This window comes from Amphibalanus amphitrite, unplaced genomic scaffold (genome assembly GCF_019059575.1).
Source record: "Amphibalanus amphitrite isolate SeventyFive unplaced genomic scaffold, NRLGWU_Aamphi_draft 000708F_arrow, whole genome shotgun sequence".
Lineage (NCBI taxonomy): Eukaryota > Metazoa > Arthropoda > Thecostraca > Balanomorpha > Balanidae > Amphibalanus > Amphibalanus amphitrite.
This window is the reverse complement of record NW_024882202.1, coordinates 28,231-44,581: the sequence shown is the minus strand read 5'-3', so window position 1 is coordinate 44,581 and position 16,351 is coordinate 28,231. Positions and strand designations below refer to the sequence as shown.

Sequence of the window (16,351 nt, the reverse complement as noted above, 5' to 3'; positions counted from 1 at the left end):
AGCTCGTTTCAAGTACCTACTTACCTAATTTTAAAAGTGACAGACCTGCCGCCTCTAGTAATATTCCATCATTAGTCCTTACATAACACATATGCAAAACATATTAACACTTGAAGTTTTATCACTATTTTCCTGGCAGTCATGATCCCACATTTCCGGGTAAGTGAACAAAGTGTCAACCGTGGACCAACTAACCCAGAAGTCATGTCAAAAATGTAAATACTGACACAAATACCAACGTCATACAACGAAACCCCGTTCACAGATTATATGGCAGCCTACAAAGCTTCAACTAATAGCTTCAATGTCAACTAATAACTACTTATATTTAAGCTGTAGAAAAAAAACTACAATCGTAGTGGCGTAGAACTACATGACGATATTCATACAAGGCACTTTTCTCCCAGTTACGCTCCAAGGAAAATGCGTCCATCACCCTCGCAACTTCGGACAAGTCTTGCAATGTGGCCAAGGCCCTGCCTATATCACAAACGTGACACGATCTGAAGCAGTGTCGGCCGTTTGACTTCACGACGTTTCCTGGTGAATCCATCGATTCTGCTGTCGTAGGCGCCATCACAGGTCTACCATCCAGGGTTTGAAGCTGCCCGGCTCTGGAGCCGGTGGAAGCTGAAACGAAATCGCGAAAATTAAATTTAGATATAACTATACACCATGGAAGGATGGCTGAGGTTTCCACTGACACAGTGGATTATCTGACAAACGCCCGCCCGTTAACACAAAACAATAAATATCTCCATGGAACACAAACTTTCACCCTGTCCTTGAACTTATCTCTCCTGATCGAGACGATCGTGAAAATGTCGGTAAGCACATTTTCCCCAACCACCCGCTGTGGCTCATCACCTTGTCGGTGAACATATCTCGGCAGGCCATACGGATCCGGTCGGGGGTGGCTGGGCTTTCCATTCTGAGCGGCTCGCTGATACCGTTCTGGGCACGCGCCGCGCGCACCGCCTCCTTGATGGCGAAAAAGACTGAGGCGGCAGAGAACAGCGGCGGCTCGCCGACGGCCTTCGAGGAGTAGACGGCGCGCGGGTTGGGCGAGCCGCGCAGCAGTGACACGTGCAGCTCGAGCGGGATGTCACCGAACCCTGCCGGGCAGCCGACAGCGGCAGGTCAGGGTCTGACTGCGTGTTGGAAGGATGAGGTATGGGCTTGGTGGGGCGTGTGTATGGTCACGGAAGAGATGCATCAGACGGCTTATAACTGTAAACTTTGCGTGATTTCAAAGTGGGACTCATTATAGAGATCAAATACCATGCCGATCAAGTCTTAACATTAACACACAATGCGGATACAAACATTTTACTGGAAACTAAGCTGTACAATACTAGCGTATCCTGAATCTAATCACCTGGTATTTTGTAGGCTCCCGGTCCACGGGTGAAGTTGAACCCATTCGGAGAGTACTTGAGCCTCTCCATGCAGAAGAGGCCGTAGCCCTGCATGAAGGCGCCCTCGATCTGGCCAATGTCGATTGCAGGGTTCAGGGACTCTCCGACGTCCATCACTATGTCCGTCTTCAGGACCTGAGGACCGACATCGGCGCGATAACTTCCGGGCACATTTCTGATAACATAACCGTGAAGTTCGAGCGGGATTGAGGAGATTCAGAAAGTTAATTTATATATTATCCATAAGCTTCAGTCTTATCCCAGACCTCTGCGTTCTAAATCGGTAATCCGATCATTGATGCGTTTAGGAAAATCTGAAATAAGTTATTACGATGGACCGTATGGCTACTGGCTAGTTAAATGTAAGTAATCGCTTCTCTACACAACATGAAGTGTCAGCTGACTATCTGTTCGTTACCTGGTGGTCCCCGGTGAGACAGTCCACCTCCACCAGCGAGCAGGCGGCGCCGAACACAAAGTACGAATACATGTCGCCAATATGAGTGAGCGGGTCAAAGGCCAGGCCCTTCGTCCTGTGAAAACAGGATTACATCCGATTTTGGAAATGGATTAGTGAGGCTGAGCATCTGTGAACATATATACATATGTAAATAGTCGACATTGCGACCGGAATTTTATGTTTGGAGCGTTCAGCGGTCTACTCGTTCACGCCGATCGGTGTTCCTCATGCCACTAATGCAGATAGATCATAGATCTTCCTTTTTGGATTTACTTGAATATCCTAAATTATAGGAATACTGTTGGAATAAATACTCCCGCCGTATGCTGCGTTTCCGCTCGGTACTCACGCCTCGAAGCCGCAGACGGACAGGCAGACCCGGCTCTGGTAGGCGGCCAGCACCCAGTCGCTGAATGTGCCGTCCGGGGCCGCCTTACGGAACGGCGCCAGCCGCTCCCGCAGCTGCTCGCAGGCGTTCTGTGCGAGACGGGCGTTAGCCATCCTCTAGTCTCAGTGACAGAACATGGGCTAGTTCGACATTTATGACGAGGCATATTTGACGAGGCTCTAGCTCGTTAATTTGGCGATAATTTCGATGCAGTGGTCTTCAAATATTTAGAGGGGATCATTTTGTAAATTGTTCAGCACCATTGGCATCTTTTGCAACATCACGGACGGAGATATAAGTTTGCAACAAACCCTTTGTAAACGCGTCTATTGTTTGACATTTATTTTTGGCATGGGTTACAGATATATAGGAAAACTCGTGTTCGATCGGTGAGCACGACTCCGGCCGTTTCGTCATTTGGGGATTACTCGTGAATTACTTGCGGCCAGTGAAAGTGATCAGGCTAGATATTGCATCAATAACGGGGCTGATCCCTGTCTTAGCAATATGGTGAACAGGAAAAAATATATAAGGAAAACATCTAAAAACGTTCGACAATAGATTTTGTCGATCGTACCGAAGTTTCGGACCAGGATTATCGTGTTACAGAATCATGGGTCAGAAAATGTGCAAAAGACTCCGTTTGGCGTGGGCCATGGCGACAGAAATCCCCCATACAGAATAAGTATAACACAGTGGTTCACGGCCGTGCTCCTGCCGCGGTACTCACGAGGACGGCCGCTCCGTAGAGGTCGGTGCTCATGGAAGCCGCCGTCGGGGAGGCGTTCGGCACCTTGTCTGTCGCCGTCTCAGAGATGTAGACGCGGTCGGCGGAGACCCCGAGAACCCTCGTCACCACCTAAAATAGAAAACGGTCATCGGTCGCAGATGAAAAAGTGAATGTGAATCACTGATAACATTAGACAAATGTCTTTAATTAAATTTCATACAAGCGACAACGATACAAGAATGGCATCTCACCCAAACGAGCCTTTGGTGCGAAAGGCCGTCGACTTCGTATTCAATGTCGCATATTTTGTAACTTTGAAACATTACTTAACATCTTCATCGTCCAAGAGAAGGTATAGTAAAAAAATCAAACACCGAACAAATCCCCCGCAAACGCCATGTTGAAGCAGTATCACCACGTTGACGTGTCAGCCATGCCGCCTGCCGCCCACCTGGTAGCACTTGGTGAAGAGGCCCTGTCCCATCTCCACCCCACCGACGGTGACCAGCACAGAGCCGTCCGTGTAGATGTGCACCAGAGCGCCGCCCTGGTTCAGCAGCGCCAGACCGAACGCGATGTTGAACTTGTTGGGGATCAGCGCCACGCCGCGCTTCTTCCAGCGATTCAGCCTGTGCGGTGGGGGCAGATGTGAGACGTGCTTAGTCCGGGGCGAAAGTGGGTCAGAGCACTCAACCCCACAAGCTTACAATTTTTTACGTTTTTGCATTGCCTTTTAGTAGGTAAGTTCACTCACGATGAATGTTTGCACGAAGTTACCGTCTTCCACTTCTAGAAGCAAGCAGTGGAGCTTGTAAAGGTTGTGGGAGATGAGGTCAAGCCATCTGTCATGTTCGGTACAGCGACGAAGATAAAAGACGGTGGCAGTACCAGCACTCTGGTCGGCTATTTTTCTCTGCATAAGGGAGTAGAGCAAGCTCGCTGACCTGTTGAACGTCTCCACCTCTTGCTGGAGCCGTCTGAGCCCGGCCTTCTGGACGACCTCGGCGATACATCGGTCCACGGTGACCTGCACCATGGGCTGGCGGGTGACGTTCAGGTGCCCCTCCTGCACCAGGTTCACCATCCTCACCTGGTAACACGGACGGCCGTCAAGTGGAGAACATTGGAGATCGGAATGTTGTCAACAGGGCGTAGTCGAAGTGCTTATAGCTACCTTCTCAAAGCTGGATCAGTCGTAGATGGCCTTTTCATGTAGAGGTGAGCTCCTTAATTTGTCATTCTCTCTCGTCATTCTTCCCCAGTACCCCCCCTCTCTCTCTCTCCCTCTCTCTCTCTCTCTCTCCCTCTCTCTCTCTCTTTCTCTCTCTCTCTCTCTCTCTCTCTCTCTCTCTCTCTCTCTCTCTCTCTCTCTTCTCTCTCTCTCTCTCTCTCTCTCTCTCTCTCTCTCTCTCTCTCTCTCTCTCTCTCTCTCTCTCTCTCTCTCTCTCTCTCTCGCTTTTTCCGTCACCTGTGTGGCGTCCAGTCGCAGCTGGCTGGCGATGTCGTCCATCATGGCCTCGGCCACCATGGAGCCTTGCGGCCCACCGAAGCCGCGGAACGCCGTGTTCGAGGGCGTGTTGGTCAGGCACAGTTTGCCCGTGATCCGGTACGCCGGGTAGTGGTACGCGTTGTCGCACGAGGTGGTCGCTCGAGAAATAACCTGGGTAACACGGGTCAAAGAAGAGTGAAAACCTGATCCAGGGTCTTCATTAGTTCACGTTATGCTCAAAGACGTTGTGGAAACAAAATCATTCATTGTAAATCATTACACCTGCTGCTTACTAAACCCAACCGCTACAGATTACATAGCTTGACTCCACCTTTCGCAAAAAAAGAAAAGTGTAAAGGCAGTTTTGCGAAAGTTTGCAGGTGAACGGTACCACACATTGAGAACGACATCCCTGTTTAGCCAACTCACAGCCAATGAGAGGTCATGGTACCACACATTTACAACAACATTCCCATTAAGCCAACTGCCAACTCACACCCAATGAGAGGTCGTGGCTGAAACCGGCGTTCAGGAAGATTTCCATCTCGACGCAGGTCACCTTGCCTTCGGCGGTAACACCAGCCCTGTACTTGGCTAGCATCGGGTGCCGGGTGCCCATAGAGGCCATGTCCTCGTCTCGCTCCAGAACGGCCCTCACAGGACGCCCGGACCTGACAGAAGGGCCGCGGAATGTTTCATGCGAGATAGCGAACGAAACAGATGGGCAAATAATCATGCAAAGGTAGGTTCTGAAAGACGATGGTGATAAGTGATTTCCCTCACTCGTTACCCTAAAAAAATGTTCCTAGCAAAACAGCGATGCTATAACAGTTGGCATTAGTCCACAGCTCATCTTCAGGCTACCTAATCCTGAGGGTAGCACGTCCTACATAACCATCCCGTTGAAGCCCTTATGCCTTTGCGCCATTGTGCTAAAATGCCGCTGATGACCGATATGTCGCTGTCGCTGGTCGTGATGCCTGGCCCACCTGTTGGCAGCCACTGCCACTGGGGTGGTGACGGAGCATGTACGCGACTCCTTCCCTCCGAATCCTCCTCCCAGACGCTTGGCCTTGCAGACGATCCGGTTAGCGGGCACGCCCAGAGCACGAGCGATCAGCATCTGCCGATTGGAAGGCAACGTGCTCAGATATGGTGAATGCTGGTTTGCTGAGGACGCTAAAGACGTGGATAGCCATCTCACACGAATAGCAATCGACATTCGTGAGCTTCGGAGGATGATTGAAAACATCGACACCGAGACATTCATATCCACAAACTTTGCATAAATGTAGGTATAGAACAAGTTCAGTTGCATGCTATTCTTCCTTTTCGTACAGTGACCTATGTAGATGCAGCTTCGACAGCTGCACGATGCAAGACCACGATGCAAGGTTGTTTATGGATTGCCATCCCATGCCACCCCTACATCATCCATTGACGTATGAGTAGGTGCCCACCTGGTTGATGTTCAGACCCTGTGACGACACGTGCACCTCCATCTCGTTGTCCTCCTTCGGCACGGCGATGCAGCCGACCGTCTCCAGGTAGAAGTGCTCCTGGCCGCCCATCCGGACCGAGCCCTCGACGACGTGAGCGGCCGAGGAGAACGCGGCGTCCACGTCACCGTGCTCGAAGTAGTGCACCGTCGGCGTGAATGAGTTTTCGCGAATCGCGTCCTGGAAGTCGATGGGATGTCGAGGCAGTGTTCTTGTAGATGACTTGGTGAATTTCGGGTATTTAGGCTGAAACAATGCTCTAAGTGTATTTAGGGCCTTGGCACTAAGCATCTTCCACAGGTCGTAGGGATGCGATGGAGACGGCACAGCGAAACCAAATGTAGCAGACCTGCCAGAGCTGTTGAAACGAGTGATGAAATGAGATGTACCTAAATTGTTTTATGATACGACGTCTAGCTTTTTTTATGTCGTCCCATACCTCAGTGGTGATGATTGCGGGCAGGTCTTCGTACGTGACCTTGACCTTCTTGGCGGCGCGCTGTGCGGTGGCGCGGTCACAGGCCAGCACAAGACCGATCACCTGACCCATCGAGGTTACAGTCTCGGCTCGGAACACCTCTTCGTCTTGATGATGGGGCGAGGGTCCAGTTCTGCCAAAATGGTCGGTTTAGTTAGGTCGTGTATCGCACTATTCGTGACTTGTGAATCCGAGCAAACCAAATTCAGGAGTATGATAAAGTCACGTTTTACATCTTATAGGCAAGTTTCACTCACTTGTTTCTCTCCGGTGCGATGTCCTTGGCGCTGAAGAAGTGAGTAGCCCCGGGCTCCTGCAGTGCCTCCCGGGCGTCCACCGACACAATGCGCGCGTGCGCTCGAGATGAGAGCACGAAGCCGGCGTGGAGCTCCCCGGCGAGCGGCGGGATGTCGTCCAGGTACTGGGCCTCTCCGGTGACCTGCTTCAGCGCCGACATGTGCGCCACGGGCCGACCCACCAGGTCCTCCACCGGCTGGTCGTCGGGAACCTGAAAGCCGCACCGGAAAGTGATTCTCTCGCGGAGTCGTCAAATGAATCATCAACTTAGGTAAGTGATGTGGACACAATAACCGTCAAACATCAGCGAGCTGAGTTCCTTACCACTTGGTAGAGCTGCGTGGACGCGGGTGTCGGTCTGTGGAACTTCTCCAGTACAGATTTGCAGCTTTCGTCGACCCTGCCCGTGATCCAGCCGCACGTCTGCAGGTAGAACTTGAAGAAGAAGCTGAGCGTCAGCGTGCGCCTGTACTCGATCATGCCTCCCGGAGCGCTGGGACCGAGAGGCAGGTCCTCGAGCAGCAGAGACACCGCCTCCTGCAGGAGCGAGTCGTCCCAGGGCCTGCAGAAGACAGCGGATAAGACACGGATGAGGTTGACCCAGCAACACAGGGGAGGCAATCACATCACACGACAGACGGACCTCATGTTCTTCCCCACCATCAATGCACATGAGGCAGTACATCGGTCACACGAGCTAGCCTCTACTGCCCATCAGGTCAACTTGCCTGCCGACGAGTGTCTGTTCCGTCTTGGTTGCGGAGACCGCCGTCGCTGCCATTCCTCCGTACGTAGCGCGGAAAGTGTGGACCTTTTGGTCGCGGATCCGGACGAAGAAGCCCGCGTTCACGATGGCTATGTCGTCGTCTCGTCGATGGGCTTGCTTGAAGCCCATGAAAAACTCGTCCTGCAGTTGTAAAAACGGTCATGTCTCAAGGTGATGATTGCAAATACAGACTCCGTTTGAGATTCCCTTCATGCTCCCGTTGCTGCGTCCCTAATTTGTTAAGTGATCCGTGTCCTTCGATAGTTGTAACGGTTCTTCGTCGCCTTTTCAAGTTATATTTCAACTTACTATTTCAAAGCTACCTATAGGCGGCCTTTTTCCTCGAGTGCCACTTAAATGCTGGTTCAAACGGCTTAAAAAAACGATTTCTCTTACCTCAGCCGTGTACGGCACAGTGACGGAGAGCAGAATCTCGTCAGGTCTGGCAATGTTCCGTCGGTAAGCCGTGTAGAAGCCGCGGATCGGGACCGTCCTCTGCTCCCCTGATGACGTCATCAGGGTCAGCTGGCTGTCGGCCGACATGAGCAGGGGCACCAGGTCCGAGATGGGACTGCCCGTCATGATGTTTCCTCCGATCGCCTGTGAAGCCGCAGATTCCAGTCGGATGTCCTCATACATAGACAATGGGTGGATTTACGGCATCCGTTGTCGACAGTTACGGTTGAAGTGCATTTTATGTGAAAAAGTGCTACAGTTTGCGGTCGCTGGGTGATCTCTAGAATTGTCTTTTTCATTACCTTGATCACGGCTTTAACTATCGAAAAAAAAATACCTACTGCGGTACTCACAGAGACGTTTCGAATTTGTGTTCCGGCGAACCAGCGTAGCATCTCTGTTATAGCAGAGAAAACTCGGGTCTTCCAGGCTGCAAACGACCAAAATTAACATTGGGGTTAGGTGCAAAATATCCAAGGGTGATCGCAAGTTATCTCAGCCATGAAAGGACATTATAAAAGTTACTTTTTTCCCTGAAGTGCGTGCACCATTTCATATGTTACAAAAAAAAACGTTAAACTTAATTTTAAGTTTAGTTTTAAGAAAAATTAGCTTGCCATATCTAGATGCTATGTTAGAGCAAACAGTAGCGTTTCCTAATGATTAAATGTAGATCACTCAATACGATTGTCAGAAAGGCATTAGTATTCTCGCCATTGTTCCATTAAATCCCCCTAACGTCTCACCAGGCTGCTGGCTCTGCGCCGCCTGCAGTTCCGCCTCTATGTCCGACAAGGTCACGGCGGCTCCAAAGGTCACGCCGTCCTCGTCCCAGGTCACGGAGGTCAGCTCGGTCACCTGACCCGGGTTGATGAGCACCGGGTACTCGCATCGCTTCAGTTTCACCTCAACACCTGCCAACGTAGCGAAACTGGGATGTGGTGATGTTTGCCACCCCATAGTATCAGGCAGTAAAGCTACATCCAAAAAGGCTGCTTTTTATCTCCTTTGGCAGGTATGTCGGTCATAGGCTGTGGCCTGAACTGAATCGCGACCATTGTGAGGCCGATTCTCACCGATTTCAGTGTTGCCGTTGACCAGTTTGGCGTCTGGGTAGGCGGCCTTCAGTCGGAGAAGCTCGCTCAGTGTGGCGGGTCGGTGCCAGGTCACCCGCGGTCCGCTGAACTTCAGAGGTCGGCTCACCCAGTCCGGCCGCAGCTGGCGGGGATAACACTCGTTATTTAAGTTACTAACTGACGGTTACTCGAGTGATGAGGAGTAGATCCAGTATTACCTGATCGGTTCCTACCAGTTTTTCAAACCTTGCTCGAACCTGGTTCCCAATGCCTCAATTAAAGGGACTATCCCACCTTCTAAAATGTTGTTAAAACCAGTTAAATTGTGCCCGACTTTATAGATTGGATGACCAGGAACACGGTTCTGGCATTTATTTTTCATTAAACATCTTAGGCTTCCCATATTCCGAACACAAACTTTCAAATGTGTGACGTCACAGCCCAAAATTACCTCCTTCCCCAGGCCACATTACTGTCATAAAGCTGATTCTTTTTACTCTGTAGGCACCACAACAAAGTTCAGACCAAGTTTTAAGCGATTTTTCAACGAACAAACCCATTTAAATCAGAATGACTAAACGAGGTGACGTCACACTAACGGTCGCTCCATGTTGAAGATAGGGCCTTGTACAAGGCCCATTTTCAAATGAAGGGAACGAATTTCTTCAACACCAAGAGGCCGCGGGGGTTGCAACCTAGATAGATAGTGGTTTCTGAACCTCGCCGCAAACTTGGCTATCTCAACTCAAACCCCATGTTAAAGGTGGGATAGTCCCTTTAAAACGCGATCTAGTTGAAGGTATCGTTGTATCGTGTCTTAGTATTCCACTAGCTATTGTGACTGTCTTACAGACTATCTGAATCATCAGCTTATGTATTTACCAAGTCGGTAACATCTGTCACACAGCACTCTCCTTGTTTTTAGTTTCAGACTTTCAGTCTGTTCTGGGGCGGTAAACAATGGGCCAAAAAACGATGAACTGGTGGACCATGAGCGTCTGTATGTTTGACTACACATGTGTGCGTAATGTCAGCGACCTCGCCTGGTATGATGAAGGTGGCGCCACGACAACACCAACTAATCGTGGCTGTTCTTTGAGTCGCCAGCTTTTATTTTATCAGTCATCTGAACTAGCACTATGCCTACAGTTGGCTAATGGTTAGTTTTCTAGTCACCTTTTTGATAAACGAGAAACGATGTGTCGCAGAAAAATCGGTTAGCGGTCCTTTCAGCTCGGTCAAAGCGCTTAAGCGCGTTAACATTGCTTCAGCGTCAGTTGATGCGTTATAGTCATAGTCATATGTAAGTCAGCTGTTTTGTCTTCAAGCTGAATTAATTAAAGAATTAATTAAATTGAATTAATTCTTTGAACAAGCTGAATTAATTCCTCACCATGAGCTCGGGCGGGAAGATGGCCTCCTGGGTCGGGTCGTACGGCGTCAGTCTCTCTGTGTTGAACAGCGAGGTGCCCACGCGGTCCTCCTCCCGGTAAGCGCCGTTGGTAGGCGTCCCGTTCTGTCTTGAGCCCGTCCCGTTCTCCCCAGAGCCGGTCCCGTTCTGTCCGGAGTTTGTCCCGTTTACTCCGGAATTCGTCCCGTTTACTCCGGAGCCCGTTCCGTTTTGTCCGGAGCCCGCGCCGTTCTCTGCAGAGTTCGTCCCGTTTACTCCGGAACCGGTCCCGTTCTGTCCGGAGCCCGATCCGTTCTGTCCGGAGTTTGTTCCGTTCTCTCCGGAGCCCGATCCGTTTAGTCCGGAGCCCGTCCCGTTCTCTCCGGAGCCCGTTCCGTTTACTCCGGAGCCGGTCCCGTTCTCTCCGGAGCCCGTTCCGTTCGTCTGTCGGTCTCCCGGCCCACACCCGCCGGTGCTGCCGTTGGTCCGGCAGCAGTTCTGCGCGCCACAGCCGCCGGAGTCGGTGGTGAGCGTCCGCAGACCGTCCAGGATCGCTCGGTAGCCGGTGCACCGGCACAAGTTACCTGCCGGCCCGCATTGAGGTCTCCGAATGTGTGAAGGGAAAATCATGCTGGATTCGGTACCATTTAAGCATCGCCATAACGATTCGAAGAAGCATCTAGGAAATTCTCGAGATTAGAGCGGCCATTCTGAATGCAGGACCGATACTGTCTACTGAGATAATCAACCACCATGTAAACCTGATCAGACGGATATCCACTTGATTCTCACCTTGCATGTAGGTTTCGACGTCCTGCATGGACGGCTGCGGCCGGTTCCTGAGCAGGGTGTACATGGACATGACGATGCCGGGCGTGCAGAAGCCGCACTGCGAGCCGTGTGACTTGGCCAGACGCTCCTGTGGGGGACACGGCGGACGGCCGTCGGAAACAGAGAGACTGGACTTAGAGGAGATCCTGGTGTTGGGTGGACGCTGGAATGATTTAATGGCGCTCATTCTAAAACTTTTCACATTTAAGGCTAAAGGCATATTGAAAATGTTAATATTTTGTACGATTACGTGCATCGTTTTTTTTTTCTCGATCGACGCGAATAATAAATCAAAGAGCACCACTTCGCATCATTTTTCGGAAACGGCTTATATGAATATTTTGATTGTTTGTTGGTATGAATGTGTGATTGTTAGAATAAATGAAAAAATCTGATTTTTTATAATGGGTTCGCTTTTCAGCGTATTATGTAGAGAGTTTAGCATTGATACCGATTTTTTTAGACGTCATCCATTTAAGTATACTCTCGAAACATTTCTCACTACACTGAACTGTTACAGCATCGTAATAGTTCCACCCAGGTCACGCTTTGGTTCTAGGTATCCGACTTATCGCCTTCGAGTTATCGAACAGAGGTGGCTGGAGTTTCCGTTTACGTGGCCTCTCTGGACTGTGTCCTTTGTGACATTGCACAGACCCGGCCAGACGCGACTGTGATTACAAAAGTGTGTTAATGACTGGTAGGTATGTGCACTTGAAAGCTGGACATTCCCTGAATTGTCTGGTTCCCACTGGTGCTATGCTCAGAGAAAAAAAAAACATAATAAACGGGGGATCTTGCGAGAGACCGTTGCGCTGTAGGTATGTGGGCTTATAAAATGCGATTTATTATATAGTTCTGAGTAAACACTTAAGATAGTTTACAATCTATGCTTGCATCGTTTTTGTTCATGACATTCATTTTTCAATGTCCCAACGTAACAGAGCTAATCGTTAATCTGATGGCCAGCGACTTGCTTAGCATCTCTGATAATGAATTATGATTTCGTTAACGGACGGATGTTTGCACGTTCTACATGTGGTAGGTAAGTATACGTCCGCTGTTAAAGACATCAATCATCTGATTTATCGTTTTTGCAAAGTCGTTGAGCTAAATTTACACAAATGACAATAAACGAAGCCGGAAGTTAGGTCATCACCAGTACCACGATTCAACTCGTCCCTACACATTGACCTATCGAGCTAAAGATGACAACATCAGTCATCATTTCGTCCCCACGTGTCACCACATATATACAGCGCGCTGACATTATGATGGTATATAATTAGTCCACGACACCCTGGGGTGGCACTCGTGCCTGCAGCACTGACCTGCACGGGGTGAAGACGCGTCTTGGAGGAGCCGATGCCCTCGACAGTGGTCACGGCCAGCCCGTGGGCGGCGCAGAGCGGCATCAGACAGGCGTTCACCGACAGGTGACTGGTCAGTCGGCGGCTCAGGAAACAGAACGGAGCGGAGAGCGCGAGATACCTACCTATGCGTTCATTCCTTCCTTCATTCATTCATTTATTCATTCATCCATTCATTCACTCTTCGTTCATTTCCTTGGTCAGTACTTCATAAATTAATTTATTTATTAGTTGATTAATTAATTAGTTCATTTATTCGTTATTCAACCTGCGCTCCTTTGCTCAATCAAACATTAGTTCGTTCATTCAATCATTCGTAAATTTATTCATTCATTCGTGTTCTCAAACGAATGAATAATTGGTCAGGGTGTTATGCCTAGGTAATAGGTATCATAAGTCTGATATTTTAAAATTAAAATGTCTTTATCCGAAAATGCTACAACAATCAAACACACCCTAGGTCAGTGAATGAAATAGCTATTGTATGAAAGGATACACAATTTTCTTTCTGTCCGGAGAATACTTGGAGACCATGACAGTACAGGCGCCGCAGCCACCCTCTCCGCAGACCAGCTTCGTCCCTGTGAGACGCACTGCAACAAAGACGCACTGAACGTCAACACTCTGACCAAATGACGCCGCTTTAGCTGTAATTTGAGCAAATATAATGTTTAACACTCAGCGACTACTAAGCGACTATACCTATAGTGATTCAATTGCTCTGCGGAGCAAGCTCCTTTTAATACATACCTTCATTAGATAAGCAACATCTCTTTGTGAAGAAGCTGGCTGAGCAACGCTCAGACGGCAGACCCGGTAAATATGATTTGAGTTGTTGAAAATGTACACCATGTTAACCCTCGCCCGTATTGGTGTTTTTCCAGCCGGGAACGTATAAGGGGAGGGGGTCGGTTGGACCCCCTCCCCTTGCCGTTTCGCCCCGGATCGAGCTAGAGCTTCGCGGAAAAAACGAGCGTGCTGCCCGTGACGAGAGGAAGCCGATGATACCCACTTTTAAGGTCCTAGGTCATTGGTTCACCTTCCAGGTCAGGTCAATGACCCAAAAGTCGGAAAAATCGGGACCTGTTAGAACGTCGTAAAGTGTGGCTGCTATGGGGTTTTTCGGGGTGCTGATCACGAATATCATGTTAGTTTTAATCACAGATATGATGTCTTCATGCATTTAGGCCAGGTCGGGTCAGGTCAGGTCAGGTCATCCAGTAGGGGTCCTGCCGGGTATTCGTAGTAGGTGTCAACCGCCTCTGACAGCTTCGTAACATGTTACGAAGGCACCAAAACAACTTCGTTAATGTTCATATGGTTGCTAATTTCGAATTCAGCTCCAAAAACTGGCCTAGAAACATGTAAAGCTCGAAAAAGTGAACCGAGGTCATCAAAGGTCAATGGCCTGACCTGACCTTCAGGTGACCTTGGCACCCACCCTAATGCATGGGGGCAACATCACATCATATGTTTGAACGCTTGAAACACGAAAATACTGCAAAAGCGCGGCTAATGCGAGCCGACAAACGCCGAATCGCGATTCCGGCCAAACATGGTCTCGAAAAGTATGTCACAGGTCAAAGGCCATGTGGGTCAGGGTCATGACATTTTCAGGGTAGGTGTAAAATTGATCAACTCAAGGATACTGAAGTTTCGTTTTCAGCTCCAAAAACTGGCCTAGAAACATGTAACATGAGGGGGTGCTTTCGAACCCCCCCATGCGGGCGAGAATTTAAAGCAAACCAGCTATCTGCATGCGTGTTTCAACTGAATTATAGCAATTTCATTAATTATTATCCTGCAGTATGCAATATGCACTCATATGCGTTTCTATATGATACATTTGTCTCATTATCAGACTGCCAACCGCACTGTCAAACCCACGCTCCGCCAGTGACACGTGTTGACGGTACGGAGCGCCACTCCCCCTTATAATGTAAATAGCCTGGTGGGCTGGCCGGCGCCTGGCAGTTTGGCAGATACCGGCGGTCATGGGGCGCCGCCGTCTGGCCCGGGTGGTGTCTCGCAGGGCACGTGCCCTGGGCCCCCACTATAACAACTCCGGATGTGATGCGCAGTTACGCTCATCAGAGGGCGGGATATCGTCAGGGAAAGTTCATGATTCCAGTAGGTCTAACGCTCATATTATCATTCTTCCTCTGGTGTGTGTCAATCTATTATCGATTGTATTTGATGTGTGTCTATTTACGATGTTGGTTTGGTGTGTTATTCATATCGAATAACCTTAAACTAAGTAAATTACAGATCATTGTAAAAAATAAAATAGGGCTTTCAAGTTGTGCCTACTTTAAACCTTATACCTACCTAATAACTGAAAACGGCAATCAAATGCATCATCGATTGAATATATGCTCTGTAGGTACTATTATTACTACAGTCATTGTTGACTGATTTAAGTTAGGTACGGCTCTAGCAAGATTAAGCGGTAGGTTTTGCACTTTTACATTTACGATTATATCTCAGAAACTAATCGATCTACGATGAAGCCATTTTATACGATCATGGCCGGCTTGTGAACCAACATGTCGATCGCATCTTCAACACTTAAAACCTTAAGACGACGAAGATATAGCCTGAAGTACACTAAATTTTCTAGGTGCAAAACCTACCGCTAAAACCCGCGAGACCTGTACATGTCACACATTTGAAAACAAATATACATACCTATTGCATGTCAGTAGTGGCGGAACACCTTCAATTAAGGGGGGGGGGCACTGCTGACTTTTGGCCCCATTCTTTCCATGCAACGCCCATAGGGCTAATGTAAAAATGCCAAAATCAGGGGACACGGTACCCCGGTGCCCCCCGTTCCGCCACCTATGTTGCATACATAATATTCTTTACGAATACGTTTCCGCTTCTTTTTCGTAGACTCCCGTCCAGCAGCTGATGGGTATGTGCAACAAAAGATCCGGGAAAAGTAAATGCAGGGCATTTACTTTCTGTGTTTTCTCACTTTATTCTTTCCGGTACCTGATACATGAAGAAAATTGGTACTTTTTGCTTGAATAAGTAGCCGGCAATGAGCTGCTACACTATTTGTGTTCGAGACTAAACGGTCTAAAAAGCGCAGCTATAGCGGATTTGCATCCCGTTGAGGGTCAACTAAGCAATAAGTCGATGAAATACATTAGGATCAATAAATGCTTTGTTTAAAAAGTCTTATCCCGCACCACAGACACTGTTTACAATTGTTTCACGCGCAAAGAAAGAAAATTATCTGTTCTTTCTACTCGCGGTTTAATATATATTAAACCGCGAATAGGCAGAATAAATCTTTTAAACGTCGAGCCGATAGGTGAGACGGTTAAAATATTTTTCTACCTACGAGCGGTTTAATAATTTTATTCCGTACTGCCGATATCTTTCGGGAGCTTAAAGGTAAAAAATACATTTTATATTAAAATACGACATATTTCAGCAGAGCCAGAGACAACGAGAAGCAGACAGATGAAGCTTTGAAAAACGGTCCAAACAATGTGATCGGTCTGAAATTGACAGGTACATTGAAGATGAAGTCCAAAATAGAACTAAAAAAGAAAAGGAAAATGATGTTTCACTGCGTTTCCCTGCGCATACTGGTGAAAATAACGAGACGGTTAAATGGCAGAAATGTCTACTAGACGTTTAACAGTTTGTTAATCGGCACTAGACATTAACAAATCAGTTAAGCGACATC

General features: G+C 48.6%; 1 protein-coding gene across 1 annotated transcript; it reads right to left on the bottom strand.

The window, feature by feature from the left end:
- Positions 1-206: 206 nt before the first annotated feature.
- LOC122364948 (xanthine dehydrogenase/oxidase-like) lies at positions 207-10,890 on the bottom strand. Its single transcript, XM_043335758.1, has 21 exons — positions 10,451-10,890; positions 9,058-9,199; positions 8,728-8,895; positions 8,335-8,411; positions 7,922-8,125; positions 7,488-7,666; positions 7,084-7,321; positions 6,720-6,970; positions 6,424-6,595; positions 5,946-6,164; positions 5,475-5,608; positions 4,982-5,156; positions 4,465-4,656; positions 3,941-4,086; positions 3,448-3,625; positions 2,997-3,125; positions 2,228-2,355; positions 1,837-1,951; positions 1,379-1,553; positions 868-1,115; positions 207-630 (listed from the first exon to the last, which is right to left on the bottom strand). Exons 1-21 carry the CDS (start codon positions 10,451-10,453, stop codon positions 577-579), a joined length of 3,327 nt encoding a protein of 1,108 aa, XP_043191693.1. The 5' UTR covers positions 10,454-10,890; the 3' UTR covers positions 207-576.
- Positions 10,891-16,351: the final 5,461 nt, after the last annotated feature.